The 23,245-nt window shown below is 42.3% G+C and overlaps 1 protein-coding gene across 1 annotated transcript in view; it reads right to left on the bottom strand.

Annotated features, from left to right (window-relative positions):
• Positions 1 to 13,733, bottom strand: part of EPHA3 (EPH receptor A3) — a gene marked incomplete at its 3' end in the record, with an annotated part of 215,811 nt that extends 202,078 nt beyond the window's left edge. The window contains exon 1 of the mRNA XM_080613975.1: positions 13,205 to 13,733. Within this exon, the coding sequence (XP_080470101.1) occupies positions 13,205 to 13,658 (454 nt within the window). The 5' untranslated portion in view covers positions 13,659 to 13,733. The remainder of the gene's footprint in view (positions 1 to 13,204) is intronic.
• Between the last annotated feature and the right edge of the window lie 9,512 nt (positions 13,734 to 23,245).

Here is a 23,245-nt window from a genome sequence, read left to right as displayed (position 1 = left end):
TCAGCTAGATCTTACAGCAATATTTGAGGTTGACCAGCCGGTTACTAAGGGTAACTCTTCAACTAGCTGAAGAGTTGTTGCTATTGATGATTCTTTCCTACAGAATGCCTTGAAAAGGGTCACTGATTATGCTGAGACACAGGAGAGTTCTCATAAAACAACTTTAAATAAATAAAGTACTGTCTAATAATCTCAGCATCCTGCATTGGTTCCCATCAGGTAATCAACTCCCTTCAAAACTAGTGGTAAGTACAAGTGAGAATTTCTTGGTACTAAAATACTACAGTGCTATACAAACTGAGCAACCATCACATCTGGCTCTGAAAATCAATGGCTTGGTCCTTCTGTACAACAGTCTTGCTCACCATACTGTACACTGTAGTTGCTTCTGCCAAGTGGCAGCGTAGCGGCAAAACACCGATTAAGAATGTGTTCTCTTCCAGAAGAAACTCTTTCATGTCCAACTCTTCCGGCCTTCCCCATTCACAACTGCAAGAGAGAGCATTATCAGTCCCCTTAAAACACACTTCTGCACAGGGGGTAAAGACAAATCTCTCTCCAGCAACTGGAGCAGGGACATGAATGGGAAACGTGAAGTTTGCTCACTCTCCTTTTCATGGCATCAGGCAGAAGACGAATGAAGGCTCGGGTACAGTTTGACAGGAGGCTTGATCACGTTACCAGAAACTGCTTCCAGGTTGAGACTGATGGCAGAGGGCCTGCTGCGAGGCTTACGAACAGCACGTTTCACCAGGATTAATGTCAGTGAAAGGAGGAGAAGTGTAAAACTAACAAATGCCGCTTCGAGAAACACGTGGAGTACCAACTGCTACAATACAGTATAAATACCTCCCCTACTGAAAAACAAACAAAGGTTGTACCAGGTAGAACTACCCCGAGATCCCCCTCACTGCCTGAGAAATGGTGAGTAAAAGCCTGCTAGGAGGCAACTTGCAATACCTCAAGAACCACCTAGAAACAACCTCACACTTGAAAGCAGTTCCGTATCATATATTTTACAAAGAAAAGACAGAGCAATAAGCAATGAGGTAAAATACAGAAAATATTTTTTCTTCACCTAATTAACACTTCCAATTAAAAGTTAAAAACACCCCACCAAACCCAAAGAACAAGTAACCACCACTGTCCTGTCCTTTACTGTTTGGCATCAAACTACCGGTTTAGAAACACGCTAGTTAGGTGTTAAAAAAATGCCGACAAATGGGGAAAATTTAACTTGCTATGCAACCAAAAAGAAACAAAAATGGTGAATGCCCATAATTGAAGTGTGTCATACAATCCTGAGCAGCAAAGAAAACACTTTGTGGCAGGAAGTCAGACAGAACTTGGTTTTGGGGTGGGACAGAGCGGAGTCAGTGCAAACTCTGATGTATGTTTTCCAAACGGTGGCCTCTGCCCAGCAAAGAGGACCTCACCTGGATTTACATCCGCTTATGATTACAGATCTGAGTCTTCTCAACTCTGCATTCCCCCAGCAGAGGCAGAAGTCAAATAAGAGTTGCAGCAGATCAGCTTCGTGTCTTTGGCTTACTCTGAGACTAGAAGCAACACGTACAGAAAGACCGGCAAGGTCATAGTTGTACCTTGGTTCATTCACCATGCCAACCAGGATCACCTATCATGCTGATGTTGCTGAAATCATGCTGAAATTTGCTAAGGTAGACCGCAAAGTCTTTGGAAAGGGACATCAAATAAATAAGTAAAATCAGTAGATAAGAAACCACTTCATGAAGCAATGCTAAATAATGCAATACTCTCTTAATGGAAGGGTGTCCAACAATGAAGCCTCATTCTAAGGAGCAGTTTTGGGTCCTAATTTGCTGCTTGTTCATGAAGAAAAGTGAAGTTTCCTGTGATTTCATGATCCTGCATTTCCCCTCAAATGGTGTAGTGAAGATGTTATTGCTTGGAAGAAAATAGCCCTAGTGTAAGAGAGGTCTTCTCATGTCCGCATCAGCTAGCTCTGCTTTTACAGCTTTGTCTCCCCCTCCAGCCTGAGCAACCCTAGGAAGCAAAGTGTCAGTAAGCTACACAGAGTAAACCCAGCCAATAGAACATACTTTGTAAAGCACACCCAACCCAGTGCCAGTAAGTTTGGCCCATTTGCTACACAACTTATCTCCAAATGCAAGATTTCTCAGTGAGATTTCTGCTACATCTCAAAGCCAGACTACAGTCCTTTGAGAGTCACAAAGCTGTGAGGTCTGCACTTTCAACCCTTCTTGCCTGTGCCTTTATACTGTACAATGCAAATATGATTTTGTGCAGAACATTCCAAATTTGGCAACTGTCATGTTCAATCTGTGGCTAAATTGCTGACTGAAGAACTCCACCAGGGTGGGAGCAAGAGATGAACAAACAAGGGGAAACCAAAATGAATCAAAAACCAGTTGCTCCAACACTGAACACAGGGGTCTTCAAAAAAAAAGACTGGAAAGCCCAAGCCTCTGTTACTTTCATTTAAGCATTCAGTAAATAACTGTTTCCAGTATTAAGAGACTGTGCTTCAAATCTCAGATGAAAAGACTAAAGACTAGCATTACGCAACATTACCCTATAGATTATTGCTTCTATAGAACATATAATGTTCCTATGTCAATTTGGATTATTTGGCAAATTCTCTTTCTATGGTAGTTACCCTCAGCTTTTAAAGATGAAGAGTTTTATTTTCCTCCCACATTTTGCTCTTATCAAACACTCCCCAGGAGCATCTGAGGCCAACTATAGATATCTCTCGTTCTCCTACAGCTGAATACTGCAGCAGCCAAAGGAGGAACCTTATTGAAAGTTTCTCTCAAAAGGCTGCCATGAAGGAGGGAACACAGGATAGCAATAAGCAATGCAGGAATGCCTGTAAATAAATACAGGGATTGTGAACTGCAAAAGCAGAGCCAATTAGGGAGGCCATACCACCGCATAGCAGCCCTCTCCCTGCTTGCTGCACACAGCATGGATTTCAATACCTCTAGGGATCAGTGGCACTCGCATGCCTGCTTCACGGTGGCTCAGACCACGCTAACAGCTCTATGTGTGCCTCAGCTCAGCCAGCCCAGCTCTCACCACCTGCACTCAATGCCAAGTAGAAGTTTTCCAGCAGTCTTCCTCCTTTTGCCACGTATGGAGCCTCCACGTGGAAAAAGGACAACACTATCCTAAGCCTCCTGAATCGATAAGACAATGATAATCAGGCCCCAAAATAAAAGCTTCACATAAGAGGTTTCAGAGAGCAAAACTGCAGAACTACTGTTCCTTAGCAGGCAAAGCTAGAACTCATTTCAAAGCAGAACAGAAAACAAATATATTGTTGCTAGAAACCTTAGAAGTGCTCCCGTAACACCAAAAGCTGTCGGCTGCTGTCCCCCCTCTGCCACCTCCATTCTGTTGTGGAAGGACTCTAAGTGATAGCTAAGGCCAGACAACATATGTAAAGCTTTCCTCTTAACCCTCTCATCAATCTGTTTCGAGCCTATACAGGTGTGCAGGCACACTCAAACCTTCTAACTTAGCACCTCACAGAAGTTATTCCAGCTACTGAAAAGAGGAAACAAAGGCAAGCCAATTCTGCACCAATGATGATATATGAAGCAGCAGCTCCTTTTGTAGGAGTAAGGTGACAAATCTGTACACTGCTTTTTCTCGGAGTACCTGTCTGAGTTATGTTGACAACCACCCATCCATTCTCATGGATGAACACAGACAAAACAGATTTTGTTTCTTCTTTATTAGTTTGAAACATGAGAGTTCTCTTGATATTGTTAAAGTGGCGTAAAGCTCAATTTCCAAGTATGCAAAAACATATGACTGGTGGGCTGGAATGCAATGTTTATCAAAGGGGCCTAATAAGGTTTCGGTTTTATTAGGCTATTTCCTGTAAGTTGATACGTGCCAGTTCTTTTCATTAAGACAAGGGTATAAAAATTAAAAATGGATTAACTTAATGGGTTCCAAATTACTGTGTTGCTTTCACTTCTTTGCATTCTTCCTTTTAATTTTAAGCAGTTCCAATTGGTCCTTTTCCAATACCGCCAACAAGACGCATAAACCCCTAGATACCCAAATAACCGTACTGAACTCGCATTCAAATCCAAATCATACAAATCTCTTTCTACTCTACTATTATAGCATTAAATCTGACATCAGTGAAGCATCATGTTAAACACGTAAATGCAAAGTGGGGGCCACTGTATTAAAAGTGAATTTAAAAAATAGACCAGAACCTAAGGATGAGATTCGGTTACCTAACACAGCCACTCTATGTCTTTCACCAGCCCAGAACAGAAGTGTCATGCAAGATGTGTCAGTGCCATTTGGTGCGCAAATACTAAGGCACACAAAATGGGACCGCATGCCTATGTCTAGGCAAAACTCAACAACAAACATAACTCAAATAATTCTAAGAAGCTCTAAAGCACTTCTCAAAAGGGCTTGATCACACTGCACAACTGAGTCTCCTTACTTCTGCATTCCTGCTCCCTTGGGAAGAAACTAATGTTCAGCGTTCACTAGTCTTGCAGAATTGAGCTCTCCAAAGATCTGACAGATCTGGGGTCTATCAGAGCGGCACAAAGATCTCCCTTGGGAATGCTTCTAGCAGCTTAAAAGGGGAAAGAAGATGTTGCACTGCAGTGTCCAGGTTCATTAAAGGCAAACTGAGAATTCAAAACCTAGTAGGACATGCTCGGTTTCTAGCATTCTAGACACCAAAAGATGTCACAGAAAAGACACCTGGGCACATGCAGTACCCATCACTAGAAGTTCCTAAGTTCCCATAAATTCTTCTGCAGTTCAAACATATTCAAGGTCCTGAAGCAAGCAATTGATTCTCCTTTGAGGACAGAAACTTTTGAGACTGGGACCAGAGCAGAAGTCCAGCAAACGGCCATTCATTCGTTTAAAAGGCTGCAATATCCCCAAGAGAATCAGCCGGCAGCATGCCACAACTCAGGAGGAAAAACAACGCTTCTAAGAAATTCCTCTGTGCGTGGGGCACAGAAAAACACAGTCAATGTGGTTGTGTTGGGTTTGGTTGTGTTTGGGGTTTTTTTCATGGGTTCTTTGGTGGTTTTCAGTTTGAAACACAGAAGTTGCGAGTTGTAACAAAAAACCAGAGATTCCTGAAGTGCTACATTTGGAAAGAGCCTTTTCAGGTGTGCCCTGACAGTTCAAGCTTTTCTTCTCTACCTCCATGAATCAAGGGCTCCAGCTTGCATGAACTATGAAACACTTGTGTCCTTACACAACTATTCCATAGATAAACCCATAATAAATAAACGACTAAACATCCTGATGCAAATTGAGGGAGTAAAATGCCAATAGCATAAGACATCTCCTCAAATGTCATGTTGAGAAAATCAAGATGCTAAAACCAGTTTTATTTTCCAATACAGTGATGTCACCAACATGATATTTTCATTGTTTGCCAGGTTAACAGAATTTATGGAGGTAATTAATGCAGAACATGTGTGCTGAGCTATCCATATGAAAAATGGAATTGCCCCTGACTTCATTTGCTGCCTTTGCAACCAAAACCCCACTAACATCTTTTTTCACTATTTCCATATGTGAGAAATACAAATATTTATAACAAAGGTAAATGCCTCAATGACTGTTCCATCCCCATCTAGCCACAAGCCAGTTTTTCAGACCCCTGTCTTCTGGTTTATTCCTCTACTTCCATTACCTTCTCACAAATGGCTCAGGTTTCTATTATGGTCTACAAACTAAGCATGTTCCTCGTGCCTCTTCTCCAGAATTGCTCTCCTTGGTTAGCATGGAAAACTTCAGCTTCAATTTCCCAAACGCTCTCCGTCCAGCTTTCAGGATCCACACACAACCAACTAACCATGGAAAAAGCAATGCCATTAAGCATATAATTGTTTTCCTGTGTCTTTTTTTCCTGGGCATCAACAGGATCAAAGCCCACTCCCCAGTAAACAGCATTCAGTAAGAAGAAATGGACATGCGGTCCTCCCAGTCAGATAAAGAAAAGACCATCTTTGCCTTCTACTCTTGATGGCTAAATGTTGATTGCTGGGAGGGAAGGAACAGGAGGAGAAGCATGAGCATGAAATAAAGAATTTCTTTTTTTAATAAGACTTTTTTCCTTTTAATAAGAAAGCACTGTTAGGGAAAGATGAACTGGAATGGTAAAAATGCCTCTACCCTGTCTTAACTGCAGCGTCTGTGGAAATTCACCACTGGTAAATCATAGTCATGAAGCTTACTAATGTAAACAAAGCTCAGACATTCAGGGAGGCAAGGAATTTCTTCATTTGTGCTTTGCCCACTGTTCAGATCATCATCAGCATTGAATTCTGGGCTCCTAACGCTGTCAGTAATAGGAGGAAGGCTGGATTTTGGTCTGATTTTTTTGTCAGATACAGGTCCAACTGCCTCTTAATCCCTGCCTATCTATCCTCTTCCTTTAACCCTTCTCTCCCCCTCCAAAACAGATCTCTCAAAAAGCCTTGCCCCTCTAAAAATTCAACCACAGCAAAAGCCCTCTAGCTTCTCAACAACTAAATCAAGAAACCCAACATCACTCACGGCTATTTGTTACTGCACAAAGTTTGTGGGAAGCCTACCATAGAACAAAACATACTTTTGTGCTTTAATTGTTATCTATTTAAATGGTAAGTCGTCATTCCAGATTTTCTCCAAAAATTTCATTTCTTAGGCACCAATTTAGAAGCTTTAGGTATTAATTACTGACCTCTTATGGAAGGCAGCTATGCTTTAATTGTTATGCAAAACAACAATGAACAAAACAAAACAGAGACCAGCGCAATGCAAACCTTTCCATCCACATACAGATATAAGATTGGTATGAGAAACCAGCTGGAAACAAAAGGAAAGCACCATTCCCACACCTTATTACACTAAACTGCCCTGACTGGACCTTAACATTCATCCTATTGTTCGCTTAATTGCTAGCAAGTTTCAACCACTGTTCATTTGGTCTGCTATTCTTCTTTCATCAATATTTTTCCAGTAGATTAATGGGATTTTCCTCCATATTTTGCCTGTAACAGCAGGACATAGTAGTTTAATGAGAAAAAAAAGGAGTGTGGCACTAACGTTCCTGCTTACAGTGTGTCTGGTTTAATAACATCTCTGCAAATGTAAGGCTTTGCATGGTGGTGTTTCATTCAGGCTACCCGTCACTCTCACAGACTGGAACTTTTCTGTCACCGTCCCAAGACTTCTTTCAGGCAGGATTATCCTTATTGCTATATCTTTTTTTCTGTCATTCATTCATTGCAGAAAGTTAAAAGGAATCTTTTTCACACTGAAAAACAAAGTAATTGTGCTAGGATTTATCAAGCACTTAAGAAACTAAGAAGCTCAAGACTACTGGTGGGGAATACAATCCTAACCCAGCAAATTACTACCACGTTTTGTTTCCAAAATTACACCACTGGGAGTTCATATCTAATCTTCTGAATTAAACTATTTTCTCTTAATTCTTGTTTAGAAGAGTTTAAATATATCAAAAAATAGCGCTACTGCTTTCAAGTGCTTATGGAAATAAGAAGGAATACACCACAGCAGTGAATTGTTAGGAAAATGAATCACTTAGCAGCAGTCACATGCATTCGTAAACAAAAAAATCCTTCCATTTCACTGTATAATATCTTTTCGCAGATCTTTTCCTCCTCATAAATATATTTTCAACCATTTTCAACGACACTTCAACAAATTGAACACCACGTCTTTGTAAGAAAGAAAATCTTACAAATTAAAATCCCTACATCTCACTCCAGACAAAACAACTCTTTAGCTGCTGGAACGATCTTTTAGAAAGGCAATGGGTTAGTGGAGAGCCCTCTGCCCCACCTCTGAAGTGTCATCTAACATCTCTGGACAAGTCTAGTCAATTTTGCACCTTAAGGTATCACAAGAACTCGTCTGTGTTTCAGTAACAGCTCCGCCGAGTAGAGCTTGGAACTTACACAAAAGTAAGGACATGATTATATCTGCAGTTATTTTCTTCTTTCTTTCTATTTTCTTTGTTCTTCATAAAGCAGAAAAATCAAACAGCAGCTACAAAAGAGCGGTACCTACATGAATTACAGGTACCTTTGGAAACTAACTCGGGCTCTGTACAATAAAAATCCACACACAGTACTGCTGTATTCGGTAACAGCTCTGTAGTGACCCTCACTGGTGATAAAATCCAGAGCTCCGAAAACAAGAAAACGAACACCTGCATCTGTATTTCTAAACTTTCATCAAGTGGGGATTACAAGAACAAGGGCCATTACATATGCTCCTAGAGGAAAACTTACTTTCGATTCTGTTTGAGAACTTGCAAGTATACTAACAGCAATTTACTAAAACCAAATAAAACCTAATTTGTACATCTTCCCAGATGGGAATTAAAATGGGAATTAAAAATTTAAGTTCAATCAGAACGCACTCCTGATTTGAAAAGATTTCATGTAAACAAGTGTTAAACTTAGTGTGCTTATTATCTGTTTAATGCTTTCCCTCCTGGTAGTGCCTCTGAAGCCTAATTTCCTGAAGCTCAGAGTACTGAAGAGTTCTAACCTATTTCTACATCCTGACTGCTTTGTGGGGTAGCAAATATGTTGTATCCAAATTAACTGCAGTAAGAATTAATTGCTGTGTCCAATTTGGACATCTTTATATTTTAAACATCTGCTTTCACTTTGCTACACACAACGTAGTGATTTTTGTTCTTAATACACCATAATGAAATCAGTAGTAAGAAAGACAAAGTTCAGTGACAAAGAGAAAATGAATTATCCCATGTGTTTCACCTGCTATCAAAAATGTTGACAGACAAGGAGGAATTTACCCAAGTTACTTCCCCTATTGCGCAGCATTTTAAGAAGAGCATGGGGTGAATTTTAAAGCATGTTCATTATTTGTCTAATCGCACAGTTCAGGACTAAGCACAGAAGCTCTGAATAAGACACAGCTGTATGAAAAACAGCCTTTTGGAGCCCCAAGACACTGAGCTTTCTAAAATTCGATTTTAAAATTAAGATTTCTAAACCTACTTTTAACTACTTTCACAGATAAACACTCCAGAGCAAGCTAGAGGCACCAGCAGGAACTGTGTCGCGATTAATGAAGACTTACGCTGATCTAATGATACCTGACGTACAGTGAGGAGAGATTTATAAAAGGCATTTCCCTATTCAATCCCTTTTGATTCCAGCAAGGAGTTCCCAGTCTTGCCTGCCTTTCCAAAAGTACATGCAAAAGTTGGGCAGGCATTTTGCTCCACATGCAAACACCACATTTTTCAAAGCCGTGCCAAGAGCTGTCATTACTCCAAAGGCATCTTTAGTGACTAAGTATTAACAGAGACCAGCCCAGATAAAATGATGCATTTAACTTTAGTTACACGACGTTCTGAGGTTGTAATCAATGAATCAAAGATGAAACTGCATTCCCAAATACAATACAGACTGAAAAGAGAGGCGAATTGGAACCTTCTTACTGTACACCAAAACAGACACTATTTGAAACCAGGTACTGTAAGCATATTTACCATATTGATCTTTAGGTAGCTGTGCTTGCAAGAAATTAATTTTATGCTAGATTGAGAGGTTACAAGAAGTTTCCTGTCTGCACAGGCAAAATATTATTGAAGCAATTCAGGTTGTCAGTAAAAGCTTAAACAAATTTGCTGATAATCCTGTTAATGACCTAGGTCAAGTGTTAACTGTTGTGGGTTATAAACCAGTGAAATTAAGGTTGCTGGTACCCTCAGGCAGGCAATGCAGTTACGGAAAAGATGGAGGAAAAATTATTAAATGACATAATTTTATAGTTCATTCGATTTCTTGATATCTTCAGAATTGCTCAGAAAGAAATTGCATCCTCCTAAGAGAAAACCCACAACCCTCCCGAAGCGGAACATATCCAACAGAATGGAAGAGCGGAACATGTGGTTTATATGCACCTACAGGGCTCGGTTTGCAACTTCAAACTGGAAAAGTTAGATGTTAAATCTTCCTGACGTTTTCCTGCCTCGTGGAAAATGGCACGCACTTAACCACTGCACACAGATAAACCTAAACTTTAGAACACCTTCTGGAGCTCCTGTGATTACGTAGGTAAAACGCATGCAGCTTCGTGACGAGCACAGCAGAGAGTTAAAAATAAAATCAGTGGAAAACGTTAAGTTTTGTCAAGAAAAAACTCCAAATAAACATCTCCGGGATGAAGCAAATTAACAAAAACTCAAGCACTCCAAGAAAAAGGGGGAAAAAAGCCCCAACAACTTGCCTTCAGCCCTTCTTTCATCCTTTCCTCCCTTCGTCCCTTTCACTTCCATTTGCACTATTAGTCCTGAGGCAGTCATCAGCTTTAACATTAATTCTAAATGTTATCTGAAGTTGAATTTAAAAAACCTAAATAATTCTTTCAAGTTATATAAATATAGGAAAAATCACTGGTAGCTCTGAACATACTCTTGTAAAGTGCATACTGCAACATTCATGGCTCCCAGAAGTTAGATAAAGCTATATAAACAGACCAAAAATCAGTTCCATCCATTGCTAAAACAATCTTTGAGGATAATTTCAACAGTAGCTCTAACATAAAGCGTAGGAAAAAAATGTGTACGTTTTTATCTATATGCCTATATTAGCAATCTCTGTCCAAAGTATATCTTTTTCATTTGCAGTGGTGGAAAAGGAAAGAAAACTTTTCTAGCTACCCCACAGAAATGAAGAAACATCTATCTCTGGTTTTGGAAGGAAATTTGTGGTAACGACAGCAGGGAAGTAAGCAAAGTGGTGAGAAAAAGATGATTTAAAAGTGGAAAGCACGATCTTGTGACACGATTTAAAGCTGCATGCTAACGCTTCATCTTCAAATTCGTGTGTCAGCAAATTATCATAATTCAGATTTCTAAACTCACAGGATCAGCCTAAATGTGCTGTAAGATGGTAAAAGAATTACTGAGCTTTCCTAAGGGGGGGGGGGGGGCGGGGAGAGGAGAAGTCCTTTAAAGTTGGTCTCATTCTTAAAAGAAACTGTCAGTGTTCTTTGTTTTGTAAAGAACAGCAAAATACATACTTCAAAAAGTAAGCATGCAAGAGCGGGTTAGTGTCCCATAACTGCATTTATGCTGTTGTTTTCACTAGCCATTTTGAAAACAGTGCCCATATTGCACAAGTTCTTGAAACTGAAAAGAGAGAAGAGACGCAGTATCAGCTGAACGCTGACTCGGACAAGTATGTATGCTTCATGCACATTCTGTATGATGATTTTCTTCCCTCTTTCTCAGCTCTCGGTATCAGTCATTTTAAACACAGAAACAAAAAGTGGGTTCTGTGGCAAACTGGAATGCTCCAATATCTTTTTGGCGTAATTAATCTCAGTTTACAGACTGTGCCTGGCTACCACTTCCATGGAGGCAGAGCTGTTCCGCTGACTGACAACTACATACATTCCCCAAAAGCTTTTAGTACGAAGATAAGAGTAACCCCTACTAACACTCTTGTTTTCATTTCTGCAGATCATTTGTGAAAGATGGCAATATTTACAAAACAGCATCTATCCAGAGGCTTAAAAGCGAGGGACAATTAAAAACACGTTCTTTAAACAGCCTATAAAGCACTGTCCACGCAAAACAAATTTACACAAAACATACAAACATATAATATATTGCTTTTCCTGGTAGGGTGGCACCATAGCTTCCTTCCTAGCAATAAAACCAACTGATTTAAGAGTGCCCAGGGTTTGCAAAGTTTGAATCTTCCCTTATTTGTTTTGCACTCTACTTCTTTTTCCTTCCAGAAATCACTTAAAGTCGTTATCTCACAGCCTTATCCCACAAGCCCCCAGAACATCAATAAGCATGTCAGCATTATTTATACAGGAGAAATGATTGCTCCGACAGCTTTGATATCTGCTTCTCTGCACAAACATTACAACTCAAGCAGGTGCAAGTTTTACATGGTTGTTTGACATGAGAAGTTCTTCACAACCTTTGGCCTCTAGATTTTACCCCTAAAGACGATTACACTGGACATCCTGGTCATGCTGACTCCCTCCACTGCTCAAATGTGCAAAAGGTGTATTTTATTAATAAGGAAAAAGCAGTTTTACCTTATTTTTAAAGTATTTCAATTACTTTTTCAAAGCGTCTGGTGGTTATCGGTTTTTGCTGAAATCTAACATGCGTTTCCATCAAGTGTCATCTTCAAAATTACCATAGCAAAGGAGCACCAATCACTCCCGCTTTGTTTTGAACATTTACACACATTCACACACACATACATCATTTTAACACGTTAAAAAACCGGATACGAAACCACTACGGACCCAAAAAGGAGTTTTACAGGGGAGCAAGGGTATTTCTTGTATTAATTAAAAGTTTTGAAACACAGGACGACTGATGAAACCGCGACTCCCGCACACCCGAGCGGGCTAACAGCGCAGTGATCACTGAAAGGAGGGAGACGGGAGCTGCTCATTAGCCTTTACAGCTCTTTTTTGCTAAACACCAAGCCAATCCGGCTCCTACCGCTGTCAACTAACCGGTCCGCTCGCTATTCGAGGCCAGCAGAGAGGCGACTCCTCTTCGCCCTGCCGGGCCAGCCCCGGGGGCGCCGGGCACCTGCCAGGGCTGCCCGGGGCAGCGGCTGCTCCGGGCCCCGAAGCCCCCCCTGCCCTTCCCCGCCTCGCCCCGGGCGTTGCGGCTCCCCGCGCATCGCCCTGCCGCGGGCAGAGGGCCGGAGCCGGCTCGGGCTGTCCTGCGACCCCGCTGTCCTTCCCAAGCCAACTTTCCTCGGGGGCGGCCAGGGCGGCCACTTCCCCCCCTTCCCTCTACCGCCGCTGCCTCCCTTCATGGCACCGGGCGGCGGCCGCCCCTGTGCGGCTGTGAGCGGGGCCGCGGCCGCGCTGCCAGAGCGCAAGGCGGGCCCGGGGAGAGAACCCTGCGGTCCCGGAGCGAGAGGCCGCTGCCGCCAGGGACCACCGTAATGGGAGCGCTTAAAAATAAAGGAACAAGAAAAAAAGAAAATAAAAAAATAAATTAAATAAAATCAATAAAATAAAAATTAAAATAAATAAAAAAAAAAATAAATGGAAAAATAAATAGGAGAGGGAGCAAAATAGCGCGCGAAGTGGTCCCCTACCCGCCCTTCCGCCCGCCCGCCCGCCCGCCCCGGCGGGACCCGGCCGGGCCGCGGCTCACCTTCGTTGCCGGGGCGGGCGCTCAGACGCCCGGCGGTGGCAGCGGCGGCGGTGGCTCCGAGGGCAGCGCAGAGCAGCAGCGGCAGCAGCAGCGGCAGGCGGCGGCGGTCCATGTCGGTGGGGCAGCGCGCAGGCAGAGCCGCATGTCTCCGCGCCGCATGCCACCGCTCCGCGCCCGCTCCGCGCCGCCGGGACTGGGACTGGGACCAGGACCGGGACCGGGACCATGCCCCGCGCCCGCCTTCGCGCTGCGCCCGGGAGGGGCCACCCCCGCCCGGCCCCGCCGCCGCCGCACCGCCCCGGGCCCTAGCGCCGCCCCGCCCACCTGCCCGCCCGCGGGGAGCGGGGCGGGGGGGCGCTCCCGAGCGGGCGCTCCGCGGGACTTGCGCGCTCGGAGGTCGCCGCCGCCCGTGTACCGGGACCACCCGTCGCACCCGGAGGGGTGGGTGCCACATCCCGGACCGGGGGCAAAGCGCAGAACCTGCCCTAAGCCCGAAGAGGTGCCCCGTCACATGCGTCACGTAGCAGGGTCTCTGCAGTACGGGATGACTGAAGTCACATAACTGGGAAGCCTCGGTTGGGTGTTTCAGTCGGCTACAATCCGATCATGGCCAATTACCGGTCTTTCCTAGGCTGAATGCAGCTGCAAAGTAGCGGTAAAGCCGTCAGAGTTTCTGAGTGCAGCCATAGCAGGCTGGCTAGAGAAATGCCAGTTACATCACTCATCCCTTTGCTGCCCACAGTGACTGTAGTCTGCTCCATGCACGACCAGAACGCTAACCCCACATAACAGACTGACTTTGACATCACTAAAGCAAACTGGAGCCGTGGCAGCGCTAGCGGCTTCTCCCCAGACGCTGCTAACCGTAGGGATGTGCAGCTTTACTCTAGAAGTTACTATGTAAATGTGTGTTTTAGAAACACTCTCTGCATGAGTGCGCCTCGCCTCCGGTCCTTAGCCCATCACAGGCCCTGAGTACCTGTCAGAGCACAGCGCAGAGCAGCAGGCATGCAGTACCGCTATTCCACCACTCCCAAGGGGAATCACTGTAGAGCAGCACTTCCCAAGCTTCCTCTTCTGTGTATCATTTCTTCAGAATATGGACATCTTTCTTCCCAAGTGGCTCATCTCAGGTCCCCAGAGCCACCCAGTGCGGTTCTGTGGAAATGGGAAAATATCTGAATAATACTGAGGTCACATAAATACTTCACTCCAAACCCAAAGTTATGCATCCACGTAGTACAAGGTCTTGCTCTGAATGAGTATGCTGTCTGCACAGACAGCAAGAAGCAGGCTGCGAGAAAGGGAGCCTTCAGCAACAGCAGTGGAACTACAGCGCAGGAATAACATCAACAATCTTTGATACCGCGTGAACCGAAATCCCACATTTCATAAACTGGTCTGTTAAACACCCGAACAACCTTCCTCTTGATGGATATAAAAGAATTGTCCTATGTGTCCTCAGGGCACCACTATCAGCAGAGGAGCTAAGAACGGCTGCCTGCAGCATCTGAGCTCCAAGTTCATCAACAGCAATACTGCCTGTGGGGCAACTCTGCAGCACGGTACTGCCAGTTTGCTTTGCAATGGTGCAGCTTTCCTGCCACCCAGCAGCAGAAGAGGAGGTGCTGGGCCAGTTGCAAGCAGGGCCTGTGCCAACATCTCCCCTGCACGATATTGGCATATCCCAAACCATCCAGTTTAGCTCTGCCGGGTTAACATCATGCTAAAGGGGCTGGAAGTGTGCCTAAGCTAAACCGAAGGAGGGATAAGGCCATGAGTAGTCAGTCTTAGTAGGGTACTTGTTTCAAGGGGCTACAGTTGAGGACGAGTGCATTACTTTCCTTCTCCTTTCCTGTTTTCAGGTTTGATCACTCAGTGACATTAAGGAACCATCGCATCTGCTGTTTCATGTCTTCAACCCTTCCTTTCACTTGTATTTACTGTCTACCCTACCTGTTTCCTTTCTGGCCAGACTTCCAATAGGAGACAGAGAGATGCCCAGGGCTGCTGAGCAGGCACCTTCAGGGGCAGAGAGAAGAACAGGGTGGTCTGGCCATACTGTTAATGGTGCATGGCTCAGAAAAGAGGATTTCCTGTCCTCCTTTGTCTTTCTAAAGGCTCATTTCATTATACCTTCTTATTTATTTGACAAAGATGCTTTTCCACAGCAAAAAGTCCAGAAAAATACACTAACTTCTGTTCTTCAGGTAATGGGAAAACATATTTCCAAAGAAGCGAACAAGGAAAATTTTGGCTTTCAATCTTCAAGCTGTGTGTGTATAAAACATCTGCACCTTCCAGGTGCAGCACCTGATTCTGCTCTTCTCCCCCTCTGGGAGTGGGAGGCTGAGCACCCATCACAGTTTTACCACACAACACTGATTAGCTGAAGGAAAAGAGAAATAGGAGAGGCAACCGCGTTCAGCTGCCAAACTTGTTTTTTCTCCTCCTGGGAAGAGCTGCAGCATTCAGCATTTCCCTTCCCATGCTATTCGGTAAAGGAGGAGTGCTTACAACCCATAAGACTTGGAGGTGGGAAAGGCAACTCCTTAGGGTCCACAAGAAGTCAATATTCTCCAGCCGGTTCCTGATCACAAGCAGGGCACAGCATTTTGACAAAGGTAGGAGCACAGCTCTCCCTTTCTACCAGCGCGCACCATCCACCTGCACCTCTGAGCCACATATTAGTGTTGGCTTATGGCTGGTGGTCACAGGATGTGTGTCACACAGCCTCACCTGCCAGGGAGGAAAAGAGCTCCTCCAAGGAATCAGGGGTGGCAGCCAGAGCCTGACCCACATCCAGCATCCCCCCACACTACCCTGCCCTGTATTGTGCCCCAAAGCTCGGACTGACCAGCATCCCTCCAGACTGAGCATGGTAACGCAACAGCAAAATAGCTGCTTTGAATTCCTCCCAAGCCTACATCTGTAAGTTTGGGATTGTTCTTACAACTTACCCACAAAGCCCACCCCAGAGAGAGAGGATCCACTTCACTCTTCTGCTGTGGTGTCATTTTTTGCAGCTACAAATTTGTGATGCCAGCTTCTAAAGGTACAAATCCAAGCTAAGAAAAAAGAAAAAGGGGGTTGGTGGAGGGGGAGGGAAAGAAAATTATGATGGGCAAAACTGATGGAAAAGAGCTGGTAAGAGAACGTAATGGAAAAGATAATACATGTTGCAGGTGATTGTGCTCAAAGTCATAATGTCATCATGAACTCCTTCATGGTGGTTGGTTGTAAGAAAGAAATAAAGGTGGATATTAGGAATATCTATGTAACGTTTTCCAAGAGAGTGACAGGGTTGCCAGGTAAAGATTTTGTTTAAAAGGGTAAAGAAAATAGAAGAAGGAAGACGAGGAACATCTTCAGATGTGCCAGGTAAACAACAGATTGTGAATTCCCAAGTCTACCTCATGACAGCATGGGCGCGCACACACATACATGCACGCATACGTATTTTGGGTTAATTTCACCATCCATCAGCCTTCTTTTCTCCTTGTGAGCATTAGAAATGCACCTCCTGGAATCAAACGCAAGATCAGATTTTCATGTCTTATTGTGGACAGCTGTTACAAAGCGTCATAGCAAGGGGCAGCATGGATAATACATCCCGACACTAAAGCTGAACTACACAGAATTTGTTCTCCACATTTGAGAAACATTACTCTCGGTAAATACTTTGAGGTGAGTCATAGTGAAGGCATTCTGAATTCACAAATATCTTAGCACCAGAGCACTCATCTCACTTGGGAAGAAAACAATATTAAACAACACAATTCATGTAACTCGATTTTGAGCATTGAACCTTTACAAAGGACAGCTGTCCAGCTAAAAAAGAATAGCAGAAATATTTGGAAAACATGGAAATAACGAATGCTTTTTAGAGAACCTGCAGGTTCTGGAAAAAGCAGACAGAAAGACAAAATTCACTACAAATTTTTCCACCGTCTTTTTTCTCTCTGTGATGCGTAACCTGGAATGCATTGTGTTAGTTTAGTGCAAATTGCATGTTTACTCTATTCAGAGTAATTTTGTGTGAGCTTAAAGGGCACCTTTGAAGAAAGCAAATAGCCTCTAGTGGCATTTCCATACAACCAGAGTGCACACGGTAATATCTTTGCCCTAGCATCCATAAAATCATTCTAGAGAAACACATAACCATGATTTATGATTTTCTGCCAACCCTGGACTTTAATTTCTTTAATATATTGAAGATCAAAATCCTTACTAAACACAAATTTTATCTCTTACATTTTTCTTTTGTAAACAGAGAAGTGACACATTCTGTGATTGCATAATGGAAAAAAGAAATCATAACACATGGGCAGAATGCTCCAGATCTCACGTTTGCATACTAAATAGGAAAACAACTTTCTGCCTAATGAAAAAATGTTACAGATTATTAGGAACAGCCACAGAAGTAATCAATCAATTTATCCAATGGACTGGGCCACAGTCTGCTTCCAAGAAGGCTTTTTAATGTTTACGGCTCTGGAGTGGCATTGTTTAATTAATTGAATGACACGAAACTTCTAATCTTAGAGATTTAAAGATAAAATATCGTCCTTAAAACAAACAGAAAGAATTAATGATAGGTTCACTACTCATAAAGAAAGGTGGCTGGACAATCCCCCATTTATGCAGGGAGGAGGCAACGTGCACGGCAGAACAATGCTTCCCATCGGTAGATGCTTCGCCTGGGACTCGATGGGATTGTTTGGAGGCGTGAGAACATTTGCTCCTCAATTTCTGGTACTTATTTATGAAGGTTCTTGTTTGTGATGTTGATATCCCTCCCCCTTCACAGAGACCTGGGCCGACACAACATTTCCACATAAATCATACCAGGGGCAGCCTTTCAATGTCTTTCAGTGATTATTTAGGCCTCCAAATAAACACCTGTGTATATATCTGCATATAGTTCAGATTAACTGTTTTCAGTGTTGAGCTCAAAATACCATAAACGCAAGTGCTGCTGCTTGAATTCATCATAAGGCAGCAGTCTGCCCTGGGCCAGACTTAGAAATGGTGCCAAGGAGGAACAACCCTCCTACGAGCCATCAAGTAAGTAGATTTACTTGTTTTAAGCATTCTTTGGGAAAGATTTTATAACATAACGCAAAGGTCTCCCTTATGTACAATGTTTCCCTGAAAATGCAAGCAGATGAGAAAATGCAGGATGCGGAGGAATATAAGACAGGATGCAATAAAAACAAATGATGAATGAAGTGCGAAAAGTTACTTTAAATAACTCATTTAAAGCTAAATGATAGCTCTTGCTAATCAATACTTACCCAATAATCACGTTAAAATCCAGAAAAATGGATTAACTAGGCAGCATAAAAAAATCCACCTTTGAGCAGCAACGTAGCTGCAATTGTAATTATGAAGAGACTGCACACCAGTTCCATAATGAAAACAAAAAGCATTACTTGTTATGGAGATGGAATACAGCAGAAAAGCATGCAAAATGCAAATGCAGTTCAGCTGCAAATTCTCCCCGTAAAGGCTGAATCATTTGTTAAGCATGCAATAAAAAGGTGACACTTCGAGCACTTAGACTGAATTTACCTGTCTGTAAACAAAAATCTATAGAAGCCATAAAAGAAAAGCTTCACTAACAGTACTGCCAGTTTTCAGAGAAAAGCAACATTTATGTGCAGGAGAGAGTATTACTACATCATGAAAAAGCTTGCCAAATCTCAGCTTGGACTGAGCATTTACAGTAGAAATCCATGAATCCTGTAAAACCAGACTGTGTTATGGAGGTACTGGCAGACCTCCAGTGAGGTGCATAATGGCAAGTTTGATTAGTTTTTCTTCTTGCAGATCACAACTGATGTTCAAAACAAATTTGTCATAAAAAAAGAGAAAAAGATAGCAAGAAATGGGGTTTTATTTTATTCTCGTGTATTTCAACTAACTGGCTTTTTCCTCTTTTCAGAAGATATTGTCAGGCAGCACTGGATAGTAAATAGGCAGTCACCTTTCACGTTTTAAAGTAAACGCTGCAGTGCTTCTAATACTGGGGATCAGGATCCAATTTAGAGAATGTACTTGGAGAGTGCACAGACATATTTCTGTGATCTGGCTGAGCTGGATTGGAAGTATTCCCTTGTCTTTGCAGAGCCAAGCTTGCACATTGACAGCGAAATGGGTCGTCTATTTTGGCTAACTAAAAAGCGAACTGCAGAAATAGTTATTGTAAACTGCAAGTTTAAAGAGCATAATCAAATTGTTCGAAGTGTCAGTGCTCACAGCATGCTGAAACTCCTTAACAGTTTCATTCCCATGCTGAACCTTTTGTATTTGACAATTGACTTGGTATCTTACCGCATACTTTTTAGCTACAGCAAAGATTACATAAGATCCCATATATATATATTTGGTCCTTTTCTATTTTGTGCCCATTTGCTGGTTTTTCTCAAATCCTCTCACCACTTGCCCGGTAGTCAAAGATGGGGTATTCTCCTCTTTACCCTCTTGAAACTGACACCATGAGTTTCAGTCACAGTCCGAAGAAGCGTCCGGGAATGGAATAGGATTGGTAAATGCCCAAAAGTAGCACTATCTTAGAAGTCTCAACCTCACATCCCTCACAAAGGCATGAAATTATTTCACACCTTTGCTCAGAATAGCAAGATGTATATTTGATTGCATGGTGTGCTTATAATTACTACTTCCTAACTAAATGCCTCCCCCCAGGAAGAAAATCAGAACTCAAAAGATGGCATCCTTTTCCAAAAGACTTGTTTTGAGTTCTAATGACTGCATGTAGATGAAGAGCTCCTATTTGCTTCAAAACCTGCTTAGTTCGGCTGTTTGGGAAGATTAATTAATTTGGAAACTGAGAAAATAATATATGATAATTAAGAGCTATGTAAGTTCAGAACAAGTCCTTGTCAGGGTCTACAAGTCTTCCAGAAGTCCTTTCATGGAAGCAAATGTACATGCCCATATTTTCCCAGATTTCTGATCCTCAAATCAAAATACAGCAAGAACAAGACCGTAAGAGTTGAGGGAATCCCCTAATCCTAGCACCCTGAAACAAACTTGTCCTCAGTTGTAGCCAGCAGAACAAATTTGTCACCAGCCTCACCTATATTACTGAATGCCTTCAACTTCTGCCACAGGCTGTGAAAACTCCCCGTCCTCCTGACACATCATCCCAGCTGACTCTGGGTGTGCTGAAGTCTTCCAGTGGTTTCTTCTTGTTTATAATGAGTTAATCACTTTGCCAGAACAGATGAGGTAGCTTTATATTAATCCTCTATGGCCACTTGGGCCATGAAGAATTGCAGTTTCTGCTAAAGACTAAGATAACATTACCTAAATATTATTCTTTTTAATATTGCTGTTATAACAATTATAAAACACATGCAATAAATAATCAGTATTAGTCAGTACTAATGGCTTTTGTTTTCTCCCAGCCCAAGAGGAAATAAATGACCCATAGCACGACAGTCTGTCAACTTTTGGTCAAACAATTCTCATTCATTAAATAGGATATTTTTCTGACATGACTTCCTCCCCAATCCTGTAGCCAGCTGCAGCTCTGCACTGAAGGTTAGAGCTCCTCAGCCTTTCTAACTCAGAAGGCCCACTAACTAGCAGGATAAATGCAAGCATTTCATATTCTGTACTACAGATTGCTATCTATGTCAGGAAAGGGTTATTACAAAGATTTCTTGTCTTCTTGAACATGAAAAAAAAGGCATTTCCCACTGCAATATCAGATTTGGTTTATCTATCAATCTTTAAAACACCTTTAATCATCAGTGTTCTTTTTCATGGTACAAGTAATCCAAGATTTAATGGGACTGTTAGCTGAAACATTTGCATAGATAGCATATCTCTTTTTTTTTTTTTGAGCTGTCACCAAAACATGGGAGAGTATGCATGTTACTTTTATGGTACCACAAATGGAGAAAGCCACTGTTCATTTCCTAGTCATTTGTATTACCAAACTAAAGAAAAGTTGCTAGGAAAAGGTATACCAACACTGAAATTTGTCATCATTCTGGAGGCTTTGTGAGAGAAACAAACCACCCAGTTTTCACTCATTTCCCTCAGATGCCTTCAGCATCAGCTTTGGAATTGGGAAGTAACAGCAGGATGAATAGAAAGATGTGACAATTAGTTTGGACATTATGGTTGGGGACATTTATTACAGATAGTTGCAAGATTTTCCTAAATGAACGCATTGTTCTAGCTCAAAAGGCAGCTGTAGAAAACATGTACAGAAAAGGGACCAGAATAAAACGAAACTCTTGGAAAAGCTGGGGGCAATTAGTAGAAAATAGTCGACGTTCAGTTTCTAAACTGAACTGACACTAACATCGTGCCAAGCTGCAAAACTGAAAATCCAAAACCCACTGGAAACAAAGAGTGTTTCTGGAGAAAAGAAAAGAGAACGCTCATCAACAAGGACATAAAACGAGAGCCTTCCATAAAGTGAAAAAAGGAGACGCTCTGCAGAGGGTATGTGAAAAAAATGCCAGATCTGTGGAGGGGAAGGTTTTATTGAAACACAATACATGCAAACAGTGTGCTCTGCTGGTTTTATGGATATGCTTCCTCCGATGTGACTTTGTTTTGAATAATACTTTGCTTTAAGGAGTCAGTTGGATGAGTTATTACCACTGCCCAGAAGAGAAAAGGACCGCAGCATATACAGAAGTAAAAGCTGCTGAGATAAATCACGGGAAGTGGAAGGAGGACTGTAACCTCTGTCCTGCTTAAGAATGCAGAACCATGCAAATGCCTTCAGAGAAATGCAAAAGCCTGAGATCTGTGACCCAGAGGCGACAGCATTCATTCACGGACAGAAGATAGGGCTCATTTATAGTACGGGTCCTGATTATTGAGTTGTTTGGGGTTTTATGTTGATTTTTTGTTTTTGTTTCTGTTATGTATTTTGTTTTGTTGCTTGAAGTTTTTTCTGTTGCTTTTTTTTCTTTCAATTAAAATTGCAAATTACACCATTATCCATTTCTAACTACTCTGTTGTTCTATAAATTTCAGATCCATATATGCTGGGGCACCTGCCCTTTAGCCTTCCTTAAGAATACTGTGAAAGATTCTCGTGCATTCTGGAATAATCAAGGCAGCATCTTTCATTACTTTATACAGTATCAAATTCTCTCTCGAATTAAATAACCAAGTCACATTGATTTTGCCAAGTCTTTTTTGATGAAGCAATCTGCACTGGATTTCTCAGATAAGCAAATATATTTCTATTCCCGTCACATATGTTTTCTTATTTCATTTTAGACCTTTTGCAAAAGAGATAAATGGGTTTCTTGGAGGCTTTACAAGATCAAGCTTATGACCTCCAAACTCTTACAAGAGAAAACAAAAAGTTGCTTACTAAAATATTAGGAAGGGGTCTCCATTTTTAAAGGATGTTATTATTTGCACTGGAGTTGTAATGGAGCTACACCACACCTACTTAGAGAGCTGGGCCAAACACTGTTCTCAGTTACAGCAGTTTAAATCCTTGGAGGCCTTTATTACTAGGAAAATGGAGTAAGATTTCAGTAAAATCAATTTTTAAAAGCACTAGGAGTTTGCTGTTGACCTCAGTTACAGCAATCTCTGCAGCTTTGCAAAAACACGCTCTCTCTCTCTTAAATCTGACTGACGCCACTGATGAATTGTGCTGTAAAATTTACTGTTTCCATCCCTTAATACACAGAAGCTGCTGCTTATGTTTCTGGGCGAGGAAGTAACTTGCAAAGAGAAAGACTGTTTCAGGCAAGCGGGTGTTTTTTCCAAACTAACTGCAGAAATGCATGCACAGAAATACAGGCATCTTGCTCTTCTGTCTTGCATTGCTTCTCAGCCTCTTTAGCATTGGATTAAACCACAGCAGCACCAGAGATTTCAGAGAACGGCACAATCTGAAAGGTAGCACTGAGCCAAATTGCTCCCAGCTCTAAACCCTCACAATAAAACAAAAGCCCAACAAAACAAGTTGGTTCATTCTGATGGAATGGGAGACTACACAACTGCCTTGCTGAGCAATATTGTCTTATT

The sequence above is a fragment of the Psittacula echo genome (genome assembly GCF_963264785.1).
Source record: "Psittacula echo genome assembly, chromosome: 3".
In the NCBI taxonomy this organism is placed as follows: Eukaryota; Metazoa; Chordata; class Aves; order Psittaciformes; family Psittacidae; genus Psittacula; species Psittacula echo.
The sequence above is the reverse complement of the archived record's forward strand: the minus strand, read 5'-3'. Positions and strand labels throughout refer to the sequence as shown.